Source organism: Stenella coeruleoalba (genome assembly GCF_951394435.1).
Source record: "Stenella coeruleoalba genome assembly, chromosome: 14".
NCBI lineage: Eukaryota > Metazoa > Chordata > Mammalia > Artiodactyla > Delphinidae > Stenella > Stenella coeruleoalba.
Genome location: NC_137160.1, coordinates 16,164,349 through 16,191,883, shown reverse-complemented (window position 1 = coordinate 16,191,883; position 27,535 = coordinate 16,164,349). Strand labels below are relative to the sequence as shown.

Genomic DNA, 27,535 nt, shown 5'->3' with positions numbered 1-27,535 from the left:
ACTACATGGTACATGGTCTATAGGGTTGAGCTTTCTAACAGAACCAAATTCTTGCCAAACTGAGTTTTTATTTATAGCCAAAACCTGGGGAATGAAGTGAGCACTGTTGACGAGGACAGTCATAAACCTGCCGTTGCCCCGTCCGTGGCTAATCTACTTCCACTCTCCTTGTATCTTTGAACTTCTGTCCATTATCTGATTCAATTATACTTCTCCACCTATGGTTGTGATTATTCTGTAGTATTTTAAAACAGCTAAACAAAATTTTGACCTAGATGTAAAGCCAGTTATTGTTTCATTAAAAGATTATTCCCCATCTCCAGTAATAGGGAAAGATCGTTTCCCAAGCCCCACTGCTTGGAAAATACCTTTTCCCTGTTCATCAGGAATACAATACCAGATCTCTATGATTTTGACTATACTAATTCAAAGTATTGAACGAGGGAAAAGGAAGCTAATTCTAGCCGACCTTTCTTAGTATAGGGAAGGTGTAAAGGATACCTTGAGGGTCTGGAACCTGGGAAACAGGAGTGAGACTGGGTTTTTGTTGTTGTTTGGTTTTGTCTGTATGTTGTGTGAATGAGAGTCTAAGATGGATATACTTTCAGGGTTGATGAAGATAACAAACCTTTCCTTTTCCTTTTCAGGAACACCTAGTCTTCACAGTGTGTTTATCGTATCAGTACTCAGGATTGGAAGATACTGTAGAGGAAAAGCAGGAAGTGAATGTCGGAAAACCTCTCATTGCTAAACTAGACATTCACCGAGGCTCCGGACGGAAGACTTGCTTCCAAACTTGTGTTATGTGTAACAGCCCTTACCAGAGCTCAACAGCTGTGTCCGTGGGAGCTGGCCATTATCGTTCATCTCAAGACTCATTCTGTGGTGTTTACCATTCACATCTTAGTAACTCAAGTAATGCGATGCCGTCAGATAGTTGTCGTTGCAGCCGGACTGCAGATGCATTTATTTCAAGTCATCATACCCACCATTATTCATGTCAGTTTGGCAGAAGCAATGTGCCAGTAGAGACAACTGATGAAATACCATTCGGTTTCTCTGATGGGCTCAGAATTTCTGAAAAGTGACCTTTTTGTTTTTGAAAGTTATCATAATTAATAGATGTCTCATCCAACAGTACTTAACATAAAGTGAGATATTGGGGAAAAGCAAATATATATACATGTGGAAAGAAAAAATTAGTAACAGCTGTTTCATGGCAAACTCAGGACTTTGAGATGCTGGAATTATATTAACTACGGACTTCCTCTTTTAAGATTCTGTGAATTGGTTGATTTGTTCTGTAAGTATGAAGTACGGATGTGTATATGTTTATGTGTATATAACAAAAGTGTTTTCATTTTGACCACTCTGAAGTAAGAACAGTGGGAATGGCATTACTGTAGAATAAGTTGTTGTATTTTTAGAGCCAGAAAATGTACCTTGGTGGTCATCAGGCTTAACCTAATTTTATCAGTGGGAGAAACAGATTGAGGCATCTTGTTTAAGTTAGAGCTGAGACCTCCAGGCTTCTATTCCAGTGTTTATTCCACTACACACTGCCTTCCTGACAGGTTCTGAGACAGGTAGTATTTTGGTAGATAGATTTAAAGATATATAAATATGGATATCTGTATATAATCTAGAAATGTATGGACTTTAGTTTGTGATTATAGGACTTCGCTGCAAATGCCAGTTAAGAGGTTTGTATGTAAATCTTATGTATAACAGGCTGAAATTTCTTAAGGTCATGAAAGCACATGAGAAGTGACAAGATGTTTGTCTATGTTAAAGCCCTAGACAGCAGAATAATTTTGCTGCTGGATGACCTTGGTAGCTGTTTACCTGAATCTTACAAATATTGGACATGTCTTCCTTAATAAGGTGTATTTTCTCATTTTATTGGCCTTAGGAGAGAGTCACCTTTGGTTCTACCTAAAAGCAAGTTTAAAAAGCAGCTGGCAATAAAAAGGTTGAATTAGTAATTTTAAAACATCCCACAAAGAAAATCCCAGGCCCAGATGTCTTCACTGCTGTATTCTACCAGACATTTTTTAAAGAAGTAGCACCAATCCTTTGCAAACTTTTTCCAAAAATAGGAGAACACTTCCCAACTCAATTTTTTGAGGCCAGTATTACCCTAATACAAAACCAAAGACATTGCAAGAAAACTACAGAGCAATATCTATTATGACTATAGACACAAAAAATCATCAACAAAATACTAGCAAAATATAAAAAGGGTCATACACCATGACCAAGTGAAATTTATCCCAGGAATGCAAGGTTGGTTTAACATCCAAAATCAAACATAATGTGTAAATTATCTTGTTATTCACAATAGTTATATTCTATAATGTCACTATGAATACTGAATTAGCGAATACAGAGCCATTGCTCCTAGGGGAAATGTGTGTGTTTTACACGTATACGTATCTCAAATAGACTGTAACCTTAAATCCTAAAAACAACTTATCCTGGTAGAGTCTATTTATTTTATAAGAGACAAAATGAGGTTCAGAAGTATTAAGTGACTTGCCTGAGGCCACCCAACTAATGGGCCAGACTTGGGATTCAGACACATCCAACTGGCCCCAGAGCCAGAGCTTCTTGCACTATACTGCCTTTCCCCATGCCTTCTCCATCCTCTGGTCATCTCTGCAGGAGAGCTGAAACAAGAAGGCAAAGCATTGCCTTGTTTGACCTCAGCTGAGACCATGCACCCCAAGGAACTCAGTTTTTTTCACCTGTCTGCACATGTCCATGAATGGTCATAAAAGTGCTGCCAGTATTGACGTTAGGGTTATAAACAAATTTTAAATAAGTAAATTGGCAAATTTACAAACACAGAATCATGAATGAGGATCATGTTCCTAAAGATCAAAATTACCACACTGTCTTGTCTTAATGTATACAGAAAAAGCTTTGATAAAATTCAGCACCCTTTCATAATAAAAATACTCAAGAAGCTAGAAATAAAAGGGGAACGTCCTCAGGATGATAAAGGGCATCTACCAAAAATACACACCTACTTAAACATCATACTTAATGGCGACAGACTGAATACTGACTGCTTTCCCCCAAGATCAGAAATAAGACAAGGATTTTCATTCTCACCACTTCTATTCAACACTGTACTTGAGGCACTAGCCAGGGCAATTAGGCAAGAAAAAGAAAGGGCAACCATATTGGAAAAGAAGTAAGACTATATGTATTCAGAGATGACATGATCTTGTTGTATATAGAAAATTATAAGGAATTAATTTCAAAACTAATGAGTTCAACAGGTTGCAGGATAGATACAAAGATCACCATACAAAAATCAGTTTTATTTCTATACTAGCATGGACATTCTAAAATTGAGATTTTTTTTTTACTCCTGTTTATAATAGCATTAGATGAATAAAACAAAACTACAGAACATTATTGAAAGAAAGAAGATGTAAATAAATGGAAAGACATCTTTGTTGGTGGATTGGAAGACTTAACACTGTTTAGATGGCAGTGCTCCCCAAATTGGTCTACAGATTCAATGCAATTCCCATCAAAATTCCAGCTGGCTTTTTGGCAGAAATTGATAAGCTGATAAAATTCACATGGAAATGCAAGAAACCCACAATACCCAAAACAATCTTGAAAGAGAACAAAGTGGGAAGATTCACACTTAACCAATTTTAAAACTTATTACAAAGCTATAGTAATCAAAACAGGACAGACATTACAAAGGAATATAAAATATAACAGTCCAGAAATAAACCCATACATTTTATGATCAATTGATATTTGGTAAGGGTGCCAATACCATTCAATGAGGAAGAGTAGTCTTTTCAACAAATGATCCAAGGACAACTGGATAGCCACATGCTATCCAGTGGCTATCCCTGGATAGCCACTTACGGTACAAGGAAGGCTATCCCTTCCTTACACCATACACAAATTTTAACTCAAAATGGATCATACACCTAAATAAGAGCTAAAACTATAAAACTCTTACAGGAAAACAGAGAAGTAAATCTTTGTGACCTTGGGCTAACCAACAGCTTCTTAGATACAGCACCAAAAGTACAAACAAGGGGAAAAAAATAAATTGGACTTAATCAAAATGAACTTTTGTGCTTTAAAGGACACCATCAAGAAAGTAAAAAGACAACCCACAGAGTGAGAAAATTTTTGAAAATCACATCTGATAAGGGGTTTGTATCTGGAATATATAAAGAACTCATAACTCCTAATAATGAGCCTTTTATATGCTAGTGCTTAATTATGGTTTCTGTGGAGCAGTAACCAGTGGACTTTCTGTGATGATGGAAATCTTGTATATCTTCACTCTCCAATATGATAACTTCTAGTCCCATGTGGTCATTGAGGAGTTGCAATATAGCTGGTGTGAGGAACTTTTTTTTAATTTTGGTTTTAATTTAAATAGCTACATATAGCTAGGGGCTTCCATATTCAACTGCGCAGCTGTAGAGAATGGGGCTAGAAGTTAGGTAGGGTAAAGGGACTTTTTGCCTTTCACTTTATATTTTTCTGTACATTTGAATTTTTAAACCAAGCATGTATTTATAATTTTAAAACATTAAAAAAATAAGAATGGTGCAGTTTTTTCATCTTTTCCATCAGCCATGCTTTTATTTTACTTGAATCTCTCACACCAATTGCTTTGTAATATTAGCATAGGATTTTTTTTTTATATACATCAGGGGAATTTAGGAAAGGTAACCTATCCATACCAATGACAAAGTGAGGAAGAGATTAGGATAGTAAAGGCTCACTAAATCCAAAGCTAATACTTGATTCTGGAGAAGGTATTTTCTGGAAAGTAACTTTAAAAATTATAAGTTACATGTTTTCTAATAAAAGAAAAATCAAACCTCAATACATGGGATCATTTGAATGTAAAACATTAAAGTGTTGTTCTTCCAGAGGTGAACAGGTAAATAGAGGTATAGCCTTAGGAAAGAAAGTCTTTAAAGAATACTGAAAAGGGGCATTTAGACCTTTTGTTTTTCCTTGATCTCCAAATCTAACTTGCACGTGAAGCAACAATGAAGTGGTCTCAGTAATCACAATTTTTTTCAACTCGTCAAACTCAAGAAATTCCATTATGTATCCATAGCTCAGATAACTGATATATTGACACATAGATCTGCACCAGTTCAGTGTCAGGATGAGATCTGATTTTTTTTTTTTAAGGCCCAATAAATTTTAAGTTGTTTCCTGTTGTTTAAACGTTCCCCTGGTATTTGTATGCTGTTGCTTTCAACTACCAACTGTTGCCAAAAACTCAGGATTTACACATTACTTTCATGTATTTCAACCTGTTTTTCTAGCTTAACATTGTGAATTTTATCCAGGCCTAACCACAATAAGTTTTCAATACTTGCCCTTGAATTATATGACATATTTCTCATATTGATAAGCTGTTAGTAAAGAAAAATACACCCAGAAGTAATGTTTGTATAAACGTTTTTTTTTTTTTTCTGTTTGACAGCATTAAAAACATTTCAGCAGACACAAAGTTTGGCTTTACTGAAGTCTGAGTCCATCCAAGTGGTGTGACTTAGTGTGTTATTTATCTTGTGTATGCTTTTTCTATTTCTTTATCTGTAAAATAGGGATGATCATATAATATCATAGGGTTTAGAACACTTTACAGGGTTGGCAATACTCCAGAAATTCCCGTAAAGTGCCAGCCTTTTTAAAAGGATCATCATTCTCCATCTGGCATTGTCAAAATCGTACCAGTCCCTACACGGGGTGTAGTATCTGTTATTAAGGTACTTCCTACAATGCACTTTTCATAGTATTGGCAGTGCATATTGGCTTCTAAAGTAAGTTGCAATTGAATTTTTTTCACTCCAAATTCACTTTTCAAAAAGTATGGAAATTGAACGTCCCCAGCCGTTAATGTTACATAAAGTACTTTACACACAAAAACAATTTGATTAGCAGTGTTTCTAATTGGTGGGATTATTTGTCTTTGCTTACCTGTATTTTCCAGTTCTTATACAGAGAACAAGTATAGTTTTAAAATATATTGTTTAATATTCTGAGCATCAATGTTTTTGAACACATTGCATTTGCATTTTTTCATAAATGCAATCAAGTTTAAAAATGCAAAGGGTCTCATATAGGGGTTTTTTTGTAAATTTATTTATTTAGTTTTCGCTGCATTGGGTCTTCGTTGCTGCACACGGGCTTTCTCTAATTGTGGCGAGCAGAGGCTACTCCATGTGGTGCGCGCGTGGGCTTCTCATTGCGGTGGCTTCTCTTGTTGCGGAGCAGAGGCTCTAAGTGCTCGGGCTTCAGTAGTTGTGGCACATGGGCTCAGTAGTTGTGGCTCGTGGGTCTAGAGCACAGGCTCAGTAGTTGTGGCACATGGGCTTAGTTGCTGTGCAGCATGTGGAATCTTCCCGGACCAGGGCTCGAACCTGTGTCCCCTGCATTGGCAGGCAGATTCTTAACCACTGCGACACCAGGGAAGTTCTCTCATGTGGTTTTTGATGTCATAATTCATACATAGGTGCTTTTTTAAATTTTAAAATTGAGATGTTCCCAAACTCAAGAGAAAAGTTGCAAAACTAATACAAAGAATTCCCATATTCCCATCACCCTGATTCTCTAAATACTAACATTTTCCCATATCATATCATTTTGTCTCAAATGTATATGTTTGTATGTATATCTATATACATATATGTATGACATTTTTTCCTGAGCTGTTCGGAAGTAACCCTTTAGCCCCTAAGCAAATACTTAGGTGTGTATTGCCTAAAAACAAGAACATTCTTGGTAACACACTGTCAAGATGACACTTAGGATTCCAGAACCTCCCTCTGCTGTGGCCTGACCGCCAGGAACCGAGGGCTTATCTTGTTTGTCTCCCTTCCCTCAGGGATCACCATCCTGTGCTCCTGGTCCAGTATCTAAAAACTATTGTTTCCTGTATTTTGTCTGCTATTTTGGTTGTTTAAGATGGGACAGTACCTCCGGCCTTATCATTCCATCATGGCTAAGTGAACATTCGCAAGTAATTTTTAAAACTAATCACATATTCAAAAATACTTTCAGATGAGTTTGCATATATTGCAAGAAACTATTACCAAACCAGGGTTCATGGCTCAAAGCACAGCAAGTCAACCCTGAAACACCAAGGTCTGCAGCAGAGAAAGGGTTTCTTTGCAAGGCAGCCAAGCAAGGAGACGGGAGAACTAATCTCAAATCTGCCTCCTGGAAGGCAAGGGGCTTTTATGGGATAAAACTGAGGGAGAGTGGGGAAAGGTGATCTGAGACAAGAGAAAGGTGAGGTAGTCGTCATTCTGTGCAGGTGCAACTAGGCTTCTTCACAGGAAGAGTGTTGAGAAAATGGTAGCACCAGCACGATCAGAGGGTAGAGTTCTCGGCTCTCTGATGTCAAAAGGTCACCAAGAGGACATTCACACACGCCCAGCTGGAGGGTCAGTGGCCCTAACCGGTCTTAAGCGGCTCGAGAGAGTACAGTTCCAGGAGGGCACAGTTACCCAGCCGGCAGCAACAGTTACCTGATTAGATTCAGAGACAGCTTCTTCAACAGGAGAAGCAAAGTTCCCTGGACAGTGAGATCCATGAGGGGAGGACAGGGTTAGTCTTACTCATCGTGGTGCAAGGCACATAGTAGGTGCTCAAAAATAGGTCAAAGGAGTGGACATCCAACCAGTCTGTTGTTGGTCCCGTGTCCCTTTGCCGACAGAGGCAGGGAGGGTTTGTCCATCCCTTCAGAGTCTGGTTCTCGTCTAATTCTATCGAGACGTTGATCTTCTACCCGCTAACCTGCCCGAGGGTCCTGTGCTTTGGTTAATATGTACTTGCCGCTAAACTAACTCTTCTTCACCGCTAATGACTTGCTGCTGAGTTGGCCTCAATCTTTAAAATCTTCCATTGAAATGGAAGCCACCTTGGTCTCTTTTGAGAAGAAGTGTCTCTTGTTTTATCTATGAGCAAATGAGGTTCCCAATACAAACCCCAAAGAAGACATCAGCATGGTTGTAACATGGGCAACAGGCACTGAAGATGGGGGAACTGGGTTGTGAATTTACAACATGAAACCAAAGGGTTAAGTTTAAACACCTGTACTTTAAAGATGAAGGCAGTCAGAGGCAAGGTGGGAATGGGGAGGGCCAGGTGCAGATTAGAAATTCAGGAACCTCTTTTGATGGAGCCGTCAGAAATCAACCTTCCCCTTGTAGACAGAAAAAGAATGATTCACCAAGAAGCTTCTGGAGGGCTTACCTGGTGGCGCAGTGGTTGAGAGTCCGCCTCCCGATGCAGGGGACACGGGTTCGTGCCCCGGTCCGGGAAGATCCCACATGTCGCGGAGCAGCTGGGCCCGTGAGCCATGGCCGCCGAGCCTGCGCGTCCGGAGCCTGTGCTCCGTCTGCAACGGGAGAGGCCACAGCAGTAAGAGGCCCGCGTCCCGGGGGGAAGAGAAAAAAAAAAAAGCAGCTTCTGGAAAGCTGAAGTTATTGGGGGAAAGACTTTAAAAACAAGAAAGAAAATGTCTAGGACTCAATACAGTGATTTGGAGCTAGAAAGCAAAAATATACTGAGCTGGTATTTGCACTTGTGGTGAAGATTCACACATAGGCCTTCGTGTGCGCGTGAGCAAACGCATTCCCTTCATGCTTTTTCTCTGGCACTGATCGTGTCTTCCTCATAAGCCCCCAGTCATGTAGCGGTTTGGGGGATGAGTGGAGAACAGTTCTCTCTCACTAAGCTGCCTCTGGTAGGTGGGTGGGGACTGGCTAGGCCCCGTGTCCCAGAAGGGAAGCAGGGAAACAGCTCCCGTCCTCACGGTTTCCCTCGGTTTGTTCTAACCCAACCCCGAGGTTAGAAGAACTCGAGTTGGGATTACGTGCCCCCATGAGCCCCGACTCCGTCAGCCCTTTTGTCCCAGCATCTGAGGGCCGGGTCCCCTCGTCCACACCCTCACACACTCCCGATTTCCGATTGTGCAGGTAAGACTCTGTTCTAAGAAGAAAGGAACTTAGAAAACTCAGTAAAGCCTGACTTTAAAGATGACTGCCCTGCTTAAATGAAAATAAAACCAAACACCTGTTTTTTATGTTTGCTTTCCTCCGTACAACTCTAATCACCATCCCCATGTCATCCCCAAGGCACCCCCCTCCCCCCAGTTCCGAGATGCTTTGGAAGCAAATTGAGGCAGAAGTGGAGAGACAAGAATTTTTTCTGGTAATTCCCTGTACCCACCGTTGGTAACTAGGGCGTCTTCCTAGGACTTCGGAAATAAATTACTACAAACTGGTTAACTTAAAACAACACATTCTCAGTTCTGGAAACCAAAAGTCTGAAATCAGGGTGTCCCCAGGGCCACACCCCATTTTGGGGCTCTAGGAAATAATCTTTCCTTATCTTTCGACCTCAACTACCAACATCTGCAAAGACCTTAGTTCCTCTCACGTTCTGAGGTTCCAGGTGCATATGAACTGGGGGGACGCTTTTCAATCCACTACAGCAACCCACTTTTCCCCAGGCTTCCCCTCTGGCCCTCCTTCCCCGCAGCCTGCTATCAACGGAGGATAAAACTCAGTACAACGGGGAGTCCATCCCTTGCCCCTGCTCCGCTCTTGCTACTGAACCAAATTCCCTCGCCCAAAGCCCAAGCAGCCATAAACGCCCAGCCCCCAGTTTGTGGAAGTTTCTCCGCGAGGCAGCCTAGCGAGGAGACCGCGGAACAAGCCTCAGAGCTACCCCGCCGGAGGCCAGGGGCTCAGGGTATTTATGAGATTGAAGCAGGGCGGTCTGAGGCACGGGGAGGGTGGGGAAAGGTGATTGGAAATAAGAAAAAGGTGAGACACTTGTTCTCTCCACGTTCAAAAATGGAGGCTCTTCGCACGATCTGAGGGTGGAGTTTTCGGCCCTCTGACGTCAAAAGGTCACTGAGCGGACACTCGCGCATGCCCAGTTGGAGGGTGGGTGGTCCTAACCAGTCTCAACCAGCTCAGCTCCAACTAGACACAGCTGCCTCCAAGTTCCTGGAAAACATCTTACTGTTTATGCTACGTGCCGTTTGGAGGACATACAAGTTCTTGTAGCAAGCACTAAAGCAAGCTTGATTAGTGAAGGCAGGTTCCAAGTGTAATGGATCTAGCTAATGATTACCCTCAGTTTCAAAATTCACACCTTTCTGAGCAAACTATTTCCCTTCCTATTCACTATCCCACCCCAAAACTGACTTTTTAAAAGGCAATTTGCATCTACTATTTTAGTAGAATAAGTGGTTCATCAATATTACTGAATGAAGACATGGGAGCATAAATATTTATGCCAAGGAAGGAAAAAGTCTTTGGAGTGGGACGTGCCACTTTCTGTGTGCTGGGTACAAATGTTTTACACACAGCATCTCATTTAACTCTCAACATCTTTGCAATTTATATGAGGAAACAAATTGTTAGGCTGACCCAAGATCTCTCAATTCGCCTGGAGAGCCCAACTGGCAAGTGGCAAGGGCAGGTTGACTCAGACCCAGAACACAGCCCATTGTTTTCTCCACTATGCCGCTGCTTATTACCCAGTAATGAAGAGATACACAATCCTTGTTGAATAATAAATGCGGAATCAATGCAAAAGTGGGCTAACGTTAAATGACATTAAATGTTCACATTTGATGGAGTATTAAATATCGTGCCAAAGATACAAATCTTTGTTTGAATGAAGCTTGCAAGAAACCATCCTACTTGGAAAACAGAAGGAATGGCATCTTGAATCTTATAAACTTGATCTTGGTGTTTTTCTAACACAGCAGAGAAAGAGCCAAGTACGATTTTTGATGACATGTGTGTTAACAGAGTGGCTTAATATTTCACTCTTCTAAGAAGGTGAAAAGTAATTTCTAAATATTGACACATTATTCTTAAAAGAGAAGGTAATTTACCATCTCTGTGTGAAAGTCACAGGTCACATTCCAAAACTTTCCTAAGAAGTTGACCTAAATTCAGAAATGTTGCTGTATTATGCTCAACAAAGTCTGACAGGGAAAGGTGTTAAAAAGAATATTTGTTTAAAGTGTTTTCATTAGCTCTAGTTTTACCACATTCGACTTTGTGTAGAATGGTCATTTTTCTATTATGACGATTTAGTGTCTTCCCAAAGACCAATCATTTTTATAATATACATCTTCTACGAACACCCATCCCCTTTGCTGCCACACTTGGGTTCCAACATCACTCTCTGACCTCAGGAGCCTCTGTCCTGTGCTCAGCTTGGGTAAGTGGCTTTGTCTCCCTTCCCAACGACCTGCCATAATAGTGGACGTCACATCTGAGTCCATTGCCTTTCAAACTATTCAGAGTAGCTTCTCTCTGGAAGGGTGGGATTGGGGCTCCCCACCTCTGTTTCATCTGGAGCAGCTCTGCTTTCATCTATTTTACATGCTGCCTTTCCAGGTCAGCTTTGGTTTGCATAAAAAGTTTCTCAGCCAAAAACAATGGATCTAGTCTCTGCTCACTAGATCCCACCATTGCTGGGAGATCCTCCCCTCACACACAGCTAGGTGACCGCCCCCCCCATAAGCTAGGTGACCTGAGGCAGACTACAGAGCTGAGAAAGAAGGGGAAGAAAAAAATCCCACGGAGCTGCAAGGGCTTCCAGCCTCCCCGTTAAGGGGAGGAGGTCAGTGGGCAGTCAGTCTGAGCTGCTGATGACAAGTACAGACCAGAGGAGCAGGTATTGACCGGGAGTTTTGGCAAACAGCACAAAACTTGGCCCTGAAATCAACTTTGTCATTCAAGATGTGGCTTCCTGGTAGGTGTTATTAACAAGGCAAGACACCATCTGATAACCTTCCCACTGGAATCAGTTATTGCTAACTAGGTATTAAGTTTCTTAATACCGGATTTTATACTTCGGAGTCACCTGACCTTGCTGTGATCCCAGGAACTATACGGTTTCGGAGCATGCAGTGGCATTCCCACCAGCAGGGCAAAGTGTGCTTGTTGGGGGAGGCCAGGTGGGCGACACGCCAGTGTCAGCACGCCTGTACGCGCCCTCCCTGGAAGCACACCTGTGTAGAAAGGGCAAAGCATTTTGTAAGCATGATAGGAACCAGGGGAGGCGCTGTAAAGAATCCAGTGGTTAAGGACGCCAGGCTGAGCTGACCCGAACACCCATCTCATTAGCCAACCTTGCCAATGAGCCTGGATGCTTCAAGAGTCCCTGTCCCAGGGCTTCCCTGGTGGCGCAGTGGTTGAGAGTCCGCCTGCCGATGCAGGGGACACGGGTTCGTGCCCCGGTCCGGGAGGATCCCACGTGCCGCGGAGCAGCTGAGCCCGTGAGCCATGGCCGCTGAGCCTGCTCGTCCGGAGCCTGTGCTCCGCAACGGGAGAGGCCACAACAGTGAGAGTCCCTGTCCCAGCAGTACCTGCTTCTCCTACCAACACCCCTTTCTGACAGAGGATCTTCTTCAGCAGTAGAAACACCCAGTCAGCTTGAGACTCGCCTTGCTGGTCTGGGAGCCATCCTAGCCACACCCACTGACCTCACACATCTCAGGTCTGACCCATGAAGTGTCAATATCTTGGTGCGACTCTCAGGACTACCTTTTCCCTCATTTTCATGCCCTGGACCCTTGTTAGCAGATGTGACCAACATGGGTGACCAAGGCACATGTCGGAGCTGGCCAGCAGAGAGGGCCAGTGGCTGCAGAAACTGTAGTAAGATAGCACTGATTTGTCCATAGACTGAAAAGAATGTCACCAAATAATACAGTGAGGAAGGGAAGGAGGCTGACCAGTCCCCACTGGTGAGCAACGGGGGAAGGGAGGTCTGTTTCCGGCAGGGCCACAGGGGCAGCTGGCTTCCAAAACGCCTTTTTAAAGGGAAACGATTAGGGTCGGCCCACACTGCATGGGAGCTCTCTGACCAGATGCCTTAGGCCTGGGGTCACCAGAGCCCCGCTCCCTAGATCTATCCCCAGAAATGCAATCTGAGTGAGGACAGCAGGGCTGTGAGGGACAGAAGGGACACTGCAGGACCTACTCCAAGCTTCACATCTGGTCCAAAGAGTATGCAAACGTGCCTGAGGTCAATGTTGCTGCCCGAGTCTGCGGAAGTTATGATGCCCGGGGCACTTAAGTGGGAAGACTAGGGGTCTCTAGAATCCCCTTTAGGAATTGGTTATACGCCTTGCCCTCGTGGATGACCAGCCGGGAGCCGGAGTAGAAGCGGGAGGACCCCTGCCGCTCCAGCACTGCCTGAGCTCAGCCAGCTTCCTAAGCAAAGGGCCCCCGGGCGCACAGCGCCGGTGCCGCCTGCTGTGGAAGAACCGGAAAGGCACCTCCTTGAAGCTCTGCACCCACAGCTTCTGCCTGTGGTACTTGTTCATGAACACGAGCTACCCGTGGCCCGCCGGGTACACCTGCACACCACCCTGATGCAAGTCGATGAGCACAGGTGTGCTCTGCTGGCAACCGTGGATCTGGTTGGCTGCCTTCTGCCCTGAAGTATCATCTCCACGCTGGCACAGACGCATCTTGAAAGCCAGGATACCAGGCACCTCGTAGGGGGAAGGCAGTTCCGCAGGAGGACAAATGAGTACTGGTTCCCACGTTTTGCATCCTCTGTCACTCTCTGTAACTGACGCTGGTGACATGTCATGCTCCAGGGTTACGGTGTTTAAGCTGGGAAGCCAGAGGCAGTCCCACTTTTCTCTACACTGTAGTACAGAGCTTCAAATTTCCTTAGCCACTCAGATTCTTCTAACTGCAGGAATCTTCCTGGTAGAAACGTGATCCTACCAAGAAGAGGCAGCATAAAACTAAGAGGCCGGGGATTAAAAGGGCAGCTCCCCTGGGTCTGAAGCCCAGCTCTGCAGCTCACCTCTTTTTTTTTTTTTAAAGATTTTTTTGATGTGGACCATTTTTAAAGTCTTTACTGAATTTGTTACAATATTGCTTCTGTATTTTGTTGTTGTTTTTTTTGTTTTGTTTTTTCTGCGATACGTCGGCCTCTCACTGTTGTGGCCTCTCCTGTTGCGGGGCACAGGCTCCGGACGCGCAGGCTCAGCGGCCATGGCTCACGGGCCCAGCCGCTCCGCGGCATGTGGGATCTTCCCGGACCAGTGCACGAACCCGTGTCCCCTGCATCAGCAGGCGGACTCTCAACCACTGTGCCACCAGGGAAGCCCTCCTTAACTCTTAAGTGCTCAAATCCCAACTCTTTGTACCTGAAACTGTCGTTGTCAAAGTTACCAATGGTTTCTATTTGGTCAAATTCAATGAATAATTTCGTGTTGTCAGCCCTGAAGACGCCCCCTAAGTAGGTCCTCTTCATCCTACCGCCCCCTTGATTATGTTCCTCGCACTTTCTTCAGTTTGTAAATGTAGAATTGTCAACCTACTTTTTGTCTTTTTCTTCTAGACCCTAAGCTTTGAGGGCAGGGACTGTGTGTGCCCGATCCCTGACGCAGTGCCTGGCACATAGAGGGCACTTAGTGGATGTGTACTGAGTGAATACGTGAATGAGTACGCAAGAGAATTCAAAATCATTCTTTTTAAATAAAGCTGGTGAAAACAGAGTTCCTGAACCAGAGAAACACTCTACTTCAAATACTTCTTCCAAATGGCACAATTTCAAAATACCAAGTTGTAGGTGGAATCTCTGATGTCCACTATCTCTGTTAAGAAATCTGTTGCCAGGACTTCCCTGGTGGTCCAGTGGCTAAGACTCCACGCTCCCAATGCAGGGGGCCCGGGTTTGATCCCTGGTCGGGGAACTAGATCCCACATACTGCAACTAAGACTTCGCATGCCACAACTAAAGATCCCACATGCCGCAACGAAGATCCCGCGTGCCCCAACCAAGACCCAACGCAGCCAAATAAATATTTTAAAATATATATATATATATATATTTTATATATCTAAGGTTGCTGGATAATTTGCTCAGATGAATATTCAAGCAATCAGATAGATAATAGGAGTTGGAGTCAAAGGGACAACTTTGCCAAGATTTTCAACAAGTAATAATAACCAACACCACTCCCTGGCAGTCCAATGGTTAAGATTTCGCCTTCCAATACAGGAGGTGCGGGTTCAATCCCTGGTCAGGGAGCTAAGATCCCACATGCCTCACAGCCAGAAACAAACAAACAAACAAACAAACCGGGGGCTTCCCTGGTGGTGCAGTGGTTAAGAATCTGCCTGCCAATACAGTGGGCACCGGTTCGAGCCCTGGTCCGGGAAGATCCCACATGCCACGGAGCAACTAAGCCCGTGTGCCACAGCTACTGAGACTGCGCTCTAGAGCCCGTAAGTAACAGCTACTGAGCCCACGAGCCACAGCTACTGAAGCCCATGCGCCTAGAGCCCTGTGCTCCGCAACAAGAGAAGCCACCGCAATGAGAAGCCCGTGCACCGCAATGAAGAGCAGACCCTGCTCACCGAGACTAGAGAAAGCCCGTGCACAACAACAGAGACCCAACGCAGCCAAAAATAAATAAATTCATAATAAAAAAACCATAAAACAGAAGCAACATTGTAACAGATTCAATAAAGACTTTAAAAATGGTCCACATCAAAAAAAAATCTTGAAGAAAATAATAATAAGCAACACGTATAAGGTGCCTACTATGTGCTTTACACGGATTCTATCGTTCACGTTAACAACAACCCTGCGAAGCATACTATCACTATTACCATCCCCATTTTATGGAGGAGGAAGTTGAGGCAGAGCGGTAACGCGCCCAAGGTCAGCTAGCAAATAGTGCGGCTGGTCTAAGAATCTGGGCTGTCTGGCAGCAGAGACTATGCTGCCTCTTGTTTGAATGAAAAGAAGATGCCCGCTTCCAGAGGAGGTAATGTTGGTGTGAAACCCGGAAAGGAAGGGCAGGGTCCAGATCATGATGCACGCTGTATTTCATGCTGTTTTTTAATCACCCTCTTGGCAACTGGCAGACTTTGAAGGAGGTCAGACAAGGGCATGACAGCATCACCTTAACAACATTCTGGAAATTCAGTCTGGCTGCAGGGTCAGGCGGGAATGGCCTAGGGCAGGCAAGCTTTTCAGAGACTCTTGCAACAAGGGGGGACTGGGCAGCGTGTCTAGAATTCTGTTTTGGAAAGGAAATGGGGGAACAGCAATGACAAAGACGAGCCGAGGACAGGGCACACCCTAGAGGAGCAAGCAGGGCGAGGCGCACCCCTCAGGGGGTTAGGAGCCAGAGCCCGCCCTCAGGGGGCTGCAGGGAGAGCTGAAGCTCACCTGGCCCGGAGGGGAGAGCGCCCAGTCGTGCTCGCCTGGAGCTGGCTTGTTGGTGGTGATGCACCCTCACAGCGGGCTCGGTGAGAAACTGGGGCCCTGGGGAAATTCGAGGCCCCCGTTTCAGTACTGCAGGTCCGCACGGGCCTCCTGGGCCTGCCTGGCTCTCTGGGCCAGGCCTTGCCTTGTGTTTCCTTTTCTCGAGTCCTGGTGGTCATGAGCTGGGATTCCCAGCAGAGGGCAGTAGAGGCTCATTTGTCCTTGGCTCTGGGTCTGGGCTTTTTTTACAGCCCGGGAGCTTGCACACCCTCCGGGCCTCCCCCTCCAACCCAGGGCACAGAGAAGGCCGGGAGCCTCGGGAAAGGCTGCCTGAGCAGCCAAGCCACGATGAGGCCTTGTAAGTAGCCACTGCCCCCTCCTCTCCTGACCTCTCACCCCATGACCCTGGTGCCCAAAAGCCCAGAGAAACGGTAAGAAGCACTGCTCCTGGGTGGGGCCTCGGACACCAGGCCTCCTTTCAGGGAGGCACCTGCTTTGAGGAACAGTCAACAAGGGCTCCTCTGGGGATGGGTCAGGGCACAGGAGCCACAGGACCTAAGAGTCCCAGCTGCCCTCTGAGTCCTACCCACACAGCGAGAGAAAACGCCAGGATTGCAGAAGCCGCCCCCGAAGCCGCCACCCTGGACTTGAGCCTCACGGAACTGGGTGTCAGATCATGAACGAAGGCCCTCACATCCCTCCCAGTCCAGTCTGTTCTTTTCTTTAAATTATTTGTAACTGTGGTCAAACATCCCGAAACCTAAGATTTACCATCTTAACCATTTTAAGTGTGCAGCACAGAACTGTTAAGGGCATGCCTATTGTTCCCACTCTAGTTTTCAAGTGTGATTTTTCAAATACAGAACCCGAGGCACAAATACAGTGAACCTCAAAGAAAAGGCAGGGACCTGGAGAATGATTTTGCTGAGAAAAATACAGAAGGAATTCCAAGGTGGGCCTGAGAGGTTTCTCAGGCTATTATGCACCCACAAAGTTTCCAGACCCCTCTGCCCCGAGGGGCTGGGTGCAGGTATCCTGTCCAGCTCGATCATATCCGCCCCCAGGCCTTCCCCAGACATTGGCCGGACAGAATCTGCAGCCCATCTAGAAGCGGTAGAGAGCACCCCCAAAGGGATCCCTGCCCACGTTCAGAAACAGGACCGAAGGTTATTCAAAATCCTCTCAAACATCGCTTTGAAAATAATCTGTACAGCATGTAAATGGAATGTCAATGGGAAGGGGTGAGTAATTGTGACCCAAAACATTTTAAGCAATAAAATACATTCAGGTATTTGGCCTTTGATAAGCTACAAAGCTGAGCAAAACAGAACTTGAACCCCTAATAATAATAAGGGCTAGTATTTAAACAGCTCCTATGAGCCTGGCACGATGCCAACTACTTTTCTCATTCAGGCTTTTGCGACGGAGGTGCTGTTTGTTGTGCCCATTTTACAGAGGAGGAAACTGAAGCCCCCCAGGGCTAGCTGACTTGCTCAAGGTCACAGAGGAAGGAAATGGTGGAGCCTGGATGTGGACCCTGCAGACTAGCTCCAGGTCGTGGCCTAATGACCACGCCTTTGCCTGACATGCTGGGGCGGGGGGTGGGGGGGGGGTGGGGGGTGGGTGCAGTGACAGACTGTGGGAGTTCCCAGCCCCAGGGAACCCAGGAGTGGGTGGAAGGGTGAGTTCCCCATCTTTGAACAATGTCAGAGTCACCAGTCCTGATGAGCTAGAATTGCCCTAAATCTTTCCATTTTAATTGGTGAATTTTCACATAAAAACTTTAACGGGGGCATTCACACACATGCTCGTGAGCCACACCCCCTCCTTCCACCACATGCCCTCAGTTTTGGTCTTAGCGCAAAAAGAAAAAACAAATGTCACCAAAGTACCTGAGAACGTCCAGAATGTTTGAACACTTCAGCAGGAACACCTTCCTCGGCCTGTCCCTTCTTCCCCTTCATCCTTGGCTTTGCTGCCGGCTCTTTAAGAGATTTGAACCCGAGAGCACCCGGCCAGGAAGTTGCGTTATCCCTTGATCTGAAAGAGCCGAAAGAAAAAGTAGAACAAGAAATATCGCATGGTTTTCTATTTGCCCGTACTTGGTTTTTTTGAATGTATTTTCGCTCTTATATCTCAAGCTAGTGGTAGGTGGGGAAAAAAAGGTTTGAGAATCATATTCCCGTGCACCAGGCAGCTGAGCACACCGTGAGTTTAATTAACCTCTCCTTCCGTTGGCTCCACATCTGACCTTCCCTCTCAACCTGTACCCACTTCATTGTCCTGGGGAGAGGGTGTGGGGAGGGACCCAGCAGCTACGCTAATTGGTGAGAACCTACGTCTATTTATTATCACCCAGCTGCACTCACAGAACAAAAAAATACAGCCTTCGGTGCCCAGCGTTGATGATCTGTAGCGGAGGCATTTATGAACACACTCTTTCCATTTTCCCTTTGTTATTTGTTCATTATCTTTTGTAATGGAGGCCTGCTTTCACGTGTAGGTACAAGTAGGTGATGTTTGAATGCACTTTGAGATGTAAGTATTTCAACAGACACCGGGTACTAAAAAAAAAATAATCCTGAACGATAAGAGCCCTGCCTGCTGTCTTCTGTGGGCTGTGTCTGCAACGGATCCTTTCAATAGTTGTCGTTTCGTTCTTCCACGTATCTCAGTGCTCCTACTGCCAAATGCAGCTGCATTCGGTGGCTTTTAGAATTTTTGCATTCCCTTTTCCCAATCAGTGGTGCATGCGTCTATTAACTCTCTCCCACGCTTCCTCAGCCATCCTTCAAATGAAACGAGCACCCTCTCTCCTGCTCCAGGTCCCCTCCGAGTCTCTCGCCAGGAAGGGCCTCCAGTGAGGTATCTCATCCCAGGAATTATCAGCTAAAACGAACTATTTCTGGCTTTATCAGCAGAGAGAATAGGATAAGAATCCTACTTCGGGAGGGGAGATTTCTTTTGGAATTTTCTCTCCCCGTCCTGTTGGACCAACTTACACATCATTTCTGTTTCTTTAAACCAGGGTTTCTCAGTCATGGCACTACTGAAACTTGGGGCTAGATAACTCCTTGTGGTCGGGAGCTGTGAACTGTGGGTTATTTAGCAGCATCCCTGACCGCAGCCCCCTAGATGCCAGTAGACCACCCTCCAGTTACCTCCACAGTGGTGAGCACCAGACATTGCCAAACGTCCTCTGGGGGCGAAATTGCCCCCTCCCCAATTGAGAATCACTGATCTAGTGGTTAGAAGCTGAAGACACCGTGAAACATCCTACAACACACAGGACAGCCCTCCAACAAAGAATTATCTGGCTCCAGATGTTAACAGCACTGAGGCTGAGAAACCCTCAAACTGCCCTGATTGTCTGATCCAGCATTAGTCAAGTCTGCCATGTTTTGCCACTTAACCAATTCCTATCTGATACATCACTCATTAAGATTGTTCTCCCTGGTACAATCAAAGGATTGAAAGAGCTCTGTAAACAGTACAAGCTTGGAAGAGGGAAAGTGTGCTTATCCTAAAGTCGGGGCTATCCAAGACTTTGTAGATGGGGCTAACCCCTTGGAAGGGAAAGGACAGCAGGAATCGAGGCTCGAGAGGATTGGCCGGCAGGGCTGGGGAAGTGATGGTCGTTGTAACCTCAGCAGTGACACAAGAGACTGTGGTTTGTGGAGAGCCTCCCACTGGGGACTCCAAAGCCTCAATGCTGAGAAAGGCGGCAGTCAGTCTGCTGTGCTCAGGGCTGTGTGTTCAGCTGTGGTGCAGGGAGGGTCAGAGGCGCCTGCGTGCTCTGGAGCCAGATCAAGTCCTAGAAGCTCCCACGAGATCTGACAACAGGACAGAAGACTTGTGCCCATCTGGGAGGTTCTGGGCCACATGGATGCCAACTCATTGTCTTACTCTCTGGGCAAAGTGTGGCGTCACTCCTTTTGAATGGCGCTGACTGGGGGATTTCTTGAAGGTGTTCTGAAACCAGCTTTCTCCACTGAGAATTCTTTTTTTTTTTTTTGCGGTACGCAGGCCTCTCACTGCTGTGGCCTCTCCCGTTGTGGAGCACAGGCTCCAGATGCACAGGCTCAGTGGCCATGGCTCACGGGCCCAGCCACTCCGCGGCATGTGGGATCTTCCCGGACCGGGGCACGAACCCGTGTCCCCTGCCTCGGCAGGCGGACTCTCAACCACTGCGCCACCAGGGAAGCCCTCCACTGACAATTCTTACCTTGAACCTGGTTCCCTTGCAAAGCAGAAGGAAATTTGATAAGTGGCTCCCATCAAGACTCCTCCTACTAATCCAATGCCAGGAACAGTCTCGCCAGAGACAGTCCAAAAGGACTCAGTGTGCTTTGGTTATAAAATCTCTTTTCCATTCTCCATGACTGCTGTGGCCAAGGTCATCTCCCTATCAACCTGTGGGGCCTGCCTGGTGGGTGGCTAGACTTTAAAGGACTTTCTCTTCTTTCCAGAGGAAGAAATTTGTACAGCTCTAGGGTCTCACCACCCCTAGCTCAGGAAAGTCCCAGGTGTGACCTCCCTTGCCCCCAAGGTGGCGGACATGTGGAGAAGCACACTTCCCATCTGCACATTTCAGAACCCCAATGGGCAACTCGTGGGTGAAACAGTCCACGGCCCTTGGAAGTTGATGTTACGGGAAGATTTCTATATTATAGGAATTCCTCTTCAAAATATCATTCAGTCTCTCTGCCCTGATTTCCCAGCATGGGAGGCAGAATAACGGTCCCCAAAGATACCCACATCCTAATCCCCAGGACCTGGGAATGCCACCTTACATGGCAAGAGGGATTTTGCAGATGTGATGAACAATCTTGAGATGGAGAGATTATCCTGCATTACGTGGGTAAGCCAACGTCATCACAAGGATTCTTATAACAGGAACGTAGGGAGAGCTAGAGACAAAAGGAAAAGGCCATGTGATGATGGAGCAGACACTGACAGATGCTCTTTGAAGGTGGAGGAAGAGGCAACAAGCCAAGGAACCCAGGCGGCCAGTAGAAGCTAAAAAAGGCAAGGAAACGGATTCTCCCCGGAAGCCTCCTGCAAGCCCACCTGATGCCCCTTTAGCACTCCTCTCTGCGTCCTCCCCTTGGAGGCTCTCCTGCTACTCACTTTCACCTGATTCACCCATATTCAAATGTTGGAGAGAAGGGGCAACGTGAGGCCTCCACTCTCCTCCCTGTTATCCTGCTCCCGGCTCATCCGGAAGTATTTTTCAGAGCTTTATTCCTTCCCCACCTTGGGGTAAAGAAGGAGTCTCCCTTACCTAGAACTTACAGTACAAAACCAAGTTTTTTACAGGGGAGTTTTACTGCTCCAGACTTGCGGGCGGGGGGCGCACATCGAAGAACTGCTTGTTCCCTGCCCTGACTCTACTGCCATATTACTCCGATTAATGGTTCGTCCGTGTTCCCTTTTCTGGCCAGCCATTTCCAGGGGATTTTGCGAAGATTCATGAGTTAGCATTTGGAAGGAACTCTTTGAACTCCTACATAAACAAAAAATCTCACAGCTGGAAATCTTGATGCCTTTTAATGAGTCCTTATAAAATCCCAAAGCACTTAAAAATTCATGTTGCTCCCTAGAAATGGCTTTTAGTTCTATACATACGTGTAGTTCCATACATACCAGGTACATTCAGAGCTGCTGTTACAGAACACTTACGAGGTACCAGGCAGTGAAGTAAGCTCACTGTGCACACGATGTCGTTGATTTAGGGAGATCAAGATCACCTGTGACCTGGGCTGTCTGAGTTCCTGGGAGGAAAACAAAGTCCCACAGGTATGTTTGCATCCACCCTAATGTCACCAGCTCCTGTGCACAGAGCCTGGTACAGGGTAGGAATTCGGTGAGGCAAATGGATGGCATTTCTTTTAATTATAGCAAAGTGAAATGAGCCATTACCGGAGAGACCAAGCTTAGGTCAGAGAAGCAGAAATTGATGATATTGATAATACAGGGTTCTCTGCTCTTCTGGTAATTTACAGATTAAAAAAATGCACCGTGGCTGGAATCAATTCCTGAAATCAAGACCTTCTTCACTGATCCCTGCTCCTCAAGCCTGCTGCTTTCCCAAATAAGCACAAGGCCAGGGCCTTAAGACACTAAGGACACGGCCTTCTGTTTGGGAGCTGTTTTCTGGGTATTGTCTCTCTCGCGCCAAGTACCACCGGGAATGCTGCAAAGTACTTCTCAGAAGTACCTTTATGTCTTGGCTCATTTTCCAAGAAAAGGACAAGAGGGACAAGGGGGACTTTCGACTGTGGGAAACCAGAGTAAATAAGTATGGAATAACACAACTTGTGTTATTCTTCAGTGAAAGTTTAGAGGAGTCTTGCATGTAAATGGCCACCAGGGGGCACTATTATTCTCTAAAAATGCTGCTGGAGGGAGGGGATAGTGTGTGTGTGTGTGTGTGTGTGACATATATGCACACACGTGTGTTGGAGTGAGAGACAACTTCCCTCTCATCCACTCTCCTCCACTCAGCCAGGTAGCCAACCCCTCCCTTGACTTCCACCATCTACCCACACCCTCTCCTCCATCATCCCTCTTTCCCATTCTTGGTCAGAAAGGAGCAGAGAGGAGCAAGAAAACCCAGCAAGATCATGAAACCAATATCGAATCAAAAGATATTCCCCAGGACGCCTCGGGAAGAACACCGAGGTGCCGTGCCTCTCGCCTTTGTTACCCCATCCCCTTTCCGTGCCCCGCCCCCATGCCTCCCCAGCTCCTGATGGCGATGCTTCCTTGCTTTGCAAGAAGATGGTCCATCATCCTGGGAAGATGCTTGTAGGCATCTTCCTTTGAAAAGAGAACTCTGAACAGAGTGAAGATCTCAGGAGAATCATTCTTAATGATGGCTCTTCGGATACATTTCATGTCAGACCATCTGGATCTAGAGGATACGCTGCAGGGAATCTTCCTTTTCCCCTAAAATTACACGAGCATGGGAACAGCCATCTCCTCCGTCTTTGTTTCAAGTAGTTCTCCTCGGAGGCTTTAAAACTCCAGCCTTGCCAGAGAACGTGGGCAGTACAGTCAGGACGGCGAGCCCTAGTGGAGCTGCAAAAACACCCCTGTTCATTGATCTTTCTCCACCCTGCTTAATAGGCATTAAAAGCCGTGCACTGAAGGACTGCCTCCAGCTGATTTCAAATGCATTGACATAATGGACTTGTCTTCATAGAACAAACCTCTGGGGACTCAGGCTAGGCAGACCATTTATAATACCGTCAGGATGCAGGAGAGACCTCGGATGCTTTGGAGAGAGCCTGTATGTTGCTGAGTGTTTTGAGTTCGAATCCAGACGGCACCGTCTAACTGCTGGGTGACCCTGGGCACATTACTGAACCGCCTGAGGTTCCATCTCTGTGAATCGAGGTTAGTAATCCTGGTGCACTAGCTTATGGTGAGCCATGGAGATAACAGACGTGCATTCCCAAGGCCAGAAGGTCAAAGACAGTATTACTAATTCTTACTGAGCACTGGGCCCTATGTGCCATGTTCAACACACATGAATTATCTTAATCCTCATAACAACCCTACCTGCAGGAGTTGGAAGTGAAGGGCTTTGTGGGCTACTGAACTGTCTGAGGACCGTGGTGCTGGCAGGCGTGAGAAAGATGCTGGTCTAAGGGTACCATTCCTCCCTGTGAAAAATGAACCGGGATCTTTTCACTCGAGGGCAGGTTGGGGGGGTAGGTTCAATGTGGGCTCGCATGCTCTGTGCTCCTGGGCCCTGGGTACTGTCAGTGATGCTCCAACAGTAAAAAGGCACCTCATGAATGGGTGACAGTCTCAACGTGACACTGAATGCCATGACATTTTCCAGGCTGAAACAACAGTCCGTAAGGAAACGGCATTGTGGGAATTATTAAAAACAGCAGGTTGTGTCTCCAGAAGACATTTATTTTATTCCTAAGGGATGTAAATCGCGTTTGTAAAGTACACGAGCTTCTTCCTCCTTGGGTGTGGTAGGGAAAAGTGGTCACTTTTGTAGCAGCTGTGTCTCTAGATCTGGAAGCTCACATCCTTAAGTACCAAGAATCCAAACATTACTAGCGACAGAAGCTCTCTAAAGCGGAGGGCATATCTGGTTCACAAAGTGCGCTAATATCTTTAGCCCTGGATGGTCTTATTGAGCCCCCTCAAGGCCACCTGAACTTTTACTATCCTGACAGAAAACTGAGACTAGAAAGAGGATGGGAGGTTTTCCTTTGTTTTAGCAATGTGTGTGTGTGTGTGTACACGTGCGTGCGTGAAGGAAATAAAAGATAAATGTGAAGAAGGAATGTGGGGAGAGTTGAATAAGGCGCAGGAGGGAGGGGGAGAAAGGACCACAGTAAAACGGGGATAGAAGATGGTGCAGTCGGAGGGCGGAGGATGGCGAATCCTCGCGGTAGACGGGGCCGTAGTGGGAGAAGCATTAAGAAGCTCCGAAAATAGAAATGCTAAGAAGAATACTCGGTCGTTTAGACAGGCTGGTCAGAAAATGCCAAGTGTGGGCTCTCGGGGCTGGAGGCCAGGACGGGCCGCCAAGCAGGGCCGTCGGAGAGCGGCCGCCTCCTCGCATCCAAGGGAAAGCTCGCCCGCCCGCGAATGCTCTCGAACGCCTCCTCCCGCTGCGCGCTGCCAAGTCGGCCTGCAGCCTCGTGTCGGCGCGTAAACAGCGAGCCCCGCTCTGCCCGCAGGCCCCTCCGCGGCCGTCCCCGCCCAGGGCGGGTCCAAGGACCCCGAGGGCGTCCCAGCGCCTTGTGGCGGCACGCGCCCGGGGGTCCACAGCTCCGCCGCTGCTGCGAAGGGAAGGCCCGGGCAAGGCCGCTCCCCCCTTCCTTCCCCACGGCCCTTCCCAGCGGGGGCCCTTCCCAGCGGGGGCCCTTCCCAGCGGGGGCCCTCCGCACAATGGAACCGGGCCAAGCCCCGTTGCTGAGGGAACCGGCAGCCGGCCCAGCCCCCTTCCCCGCCGACGGAGCCGAGGACGAGAGCAAAGGATTAAAGCGCCCTAATCGGCCGGCTTCAGAGGAGGCCGCGGGCCCTGCCCGCGTGAGGTGGCGGCTCCCCATTGGCGCGGAGGCAGCAGGAGGCCGCACGCAGCCTCGTCCCGCGCTCCCTTCCGCCCCACCTCCGCGGCCCCTCCTGGACCACAAACCCCCCGGAGGCGAGACCACCGGTTCTGCCCCTCGCGCGGGATGGGTCGGAGGGCTGCCCGGCTTCACCCCTCTGACCTCTCGGGCGCCTGGAATGAAGGAGGAACTGGCTGCCTCAGTGAGAGACGCGCTTTTGTTTGGTCCTGACTCGCTGTAAACGTGCTTGCATGCGAGTCAGGGCACCTACCTGCAGCTGAGGCGCGGCGAATGCACACAAGCGGTGGGCCTCCGTCCGGGCAACCGCCCCTTCCCCTCTGCGCCCCTGCTCCCCAGATGCGAGCGCGGCTCTGCGGGGAGGAATGGCGGACGGGCCTGCGAGGCCTTCCTCAGAGCCTTTGCTGGGGGCTGCTCGCCCCTCAGGTGCTCATGGGGGGACGTGAGTCACGTTTTCAAAATATCCATGCCCGCCCCCGCTCTCCCCCCCCCCCCCGCAAATTCAGATTCAGTGAGTCTGGGTTGGGACTCCGGGAAGGTTTTTGGGGGGTTTTTTTGCCCTGTGACATGCGGGATCTTAGTTCCCCGACCAGGACCAGGGATGGGACCCGTGTCCCCTGCAGTTGGAAGCGCGGAGTCTTAACCACTGGACTGCCAGGGAAGTCCCAGGGAAGGTATGTTTTAAGTGCCCAGGTGATTTTAATGATTCTCTGGGCTGAGAACCACTGGGGCTGTTTGACATAAGCCAGCGGAAACTCAGCAGGGCCGCCTGGCTTGTCCGAGCGGACACTGCCAGCAGGAGACCTTGGACAACACAGTTCCTTTGACTTGAGCACAGCGTTCTTTCTGTCATATTCCTTTCTCTGCTTTAAAAAAAGATGTTTCTTGAAAGTAACACACATACTATTTAGGAAATTTATATAGAAAGGGATAAAGAAGAACATTAGATCACCCGTAAACCCTCATTATCCAGAGTTACACACTGTTAAACATTTGGGGTTATCTTTTCATCTATTTTCACATATTTAATTTACAAAAAGGTTAGACAGAGTATACAGTTTTATGCCTTCTTTTTTATTCCTTCGTAACCTGAAAGGTGGCATGGGCTTCTTAGACACGGCTGGACAAAGTGTGAGTGGGCAATTATTTTAGCAGGGTGCTTGGCAACGTGTATCAAGAATATTTTTTAATGTTCACCTTTCAGCCCACTATTCCATTTCTAGGAATCGCTCTTCAAAGAATGATCAGATGCATGCAAAATTTTTTTTACAGAGACTCTCATGTTAGTGTTACTTAAAATCACCAAAACTGGTGACTTCCCTGATGGCGCAGTGGTTAAGAGTCCACCTGCCAATGCAGGGGACACAGATTCGAGCCCTGGTCCAGGAAGATCCCACATGCCACGGAGCAACTAAGCCTGTGCCACAACTACTGAGCCTGCACTCTAGAGACCATGAGCCACAACTACTGAGCCCATGTGCCACAACTACTGAAGCCCATGCACCTAGAGCCCGTGCTTCGCAACAGAAGCCACCACAATGAGAAGCCCATGCACTGCAACAAAGAGTAGCCTCCACTCGCCGCAGCTAGAGAAAGCCCGCATGCAGCAACGAAGACCCAACGCTGCCAAAAATTAATTAATTTTTTTAATGTTTTTTAAAAAAATCGCCAAGATTATCAACCTCATCAAGGTACAGTATTACAGCGATAGTTTAATAAATTGTGGTTACTCATGAGATGGAATACTTGATGGTCATTAAAAATCACGTTTTCAAACAATGTGTACTGGCTGTGATAATCTTTCTTTCCCACGGTCCCTCTACACCCTGGGATGTTGGTCTTTGAGTGAGTCTCACAGGAAGATCCCACCTCTGGTTCTACTGGTAACCCCTTTGGATGCCACAGGGCCATCGATCTCCCCTTTCCTGATCGCTCATAGCATTTATTCTCAGTACCCAACGTTTTGGCAGTTCTTTCTTTTTATTATTATTTATTATGCACTACTTCTACTTGCCATCTGGTGTACGTGTATGAATGTGTATCATGTATGAATGTGTGGTTGTGTATATATATGTAAGAGAGAGAGAGAGCTCAGGATTATAAATTGTTTGAGGGCAGAGGCCATGATTTCCACATCTTCA

At 46.8% G+C, this 27,535-nt stretch overlaps 1 protein-coding gene and 1 long non-coding RNA gene across 5 annotated transcripts in view; one reads left to right on the top strand and one right to left on the bottom strand.

Annotated features, from left to right (window-relative positions):
• Positions 1-6,058, top strand: part of MALT1 (MALT1 paracaspase) — a 60,287-nt gene extending 54,229 nt beyond the window's left edge. For all 3 annotated transcript variants that reach the window (XM_079943522.1, XM_079943523.1, XM_079943521.1), the window contains one exon: positions 648-6,058. In XM_079943522.1, the coding sequence (XP_079799648.1) occupies positions 648-1,088 (441 nt within the window). In that variant the 3' untranslated portion in view covers positions 1,089-6,058. The remainder of the gene's footprint in view (positions 1-647) is intronic.
• Positions 2,589-25,838, bottom strand: LOC307197537. Of its 2 annotated transcripts, none has more exons than XR_013831440.1 (3): positions 25,648-25,838; positions 18,186-18,333; positions 2,589-2,669 (listed from the first exon to the last, which is right to left on the bottom strand). It is a non-coding gene; the product is annotated as an uncharacterized lncRNA (long non-coding RNA). The 2 variants fall into 2 exon arrangements; XR_013831441.1 differs by lacking the exon at positions 2,589-2,669 and adding an exon at positions 15,975-16,105.
• Positions 25,839-27,535: the final 1,697 nt, after the last annotated feature.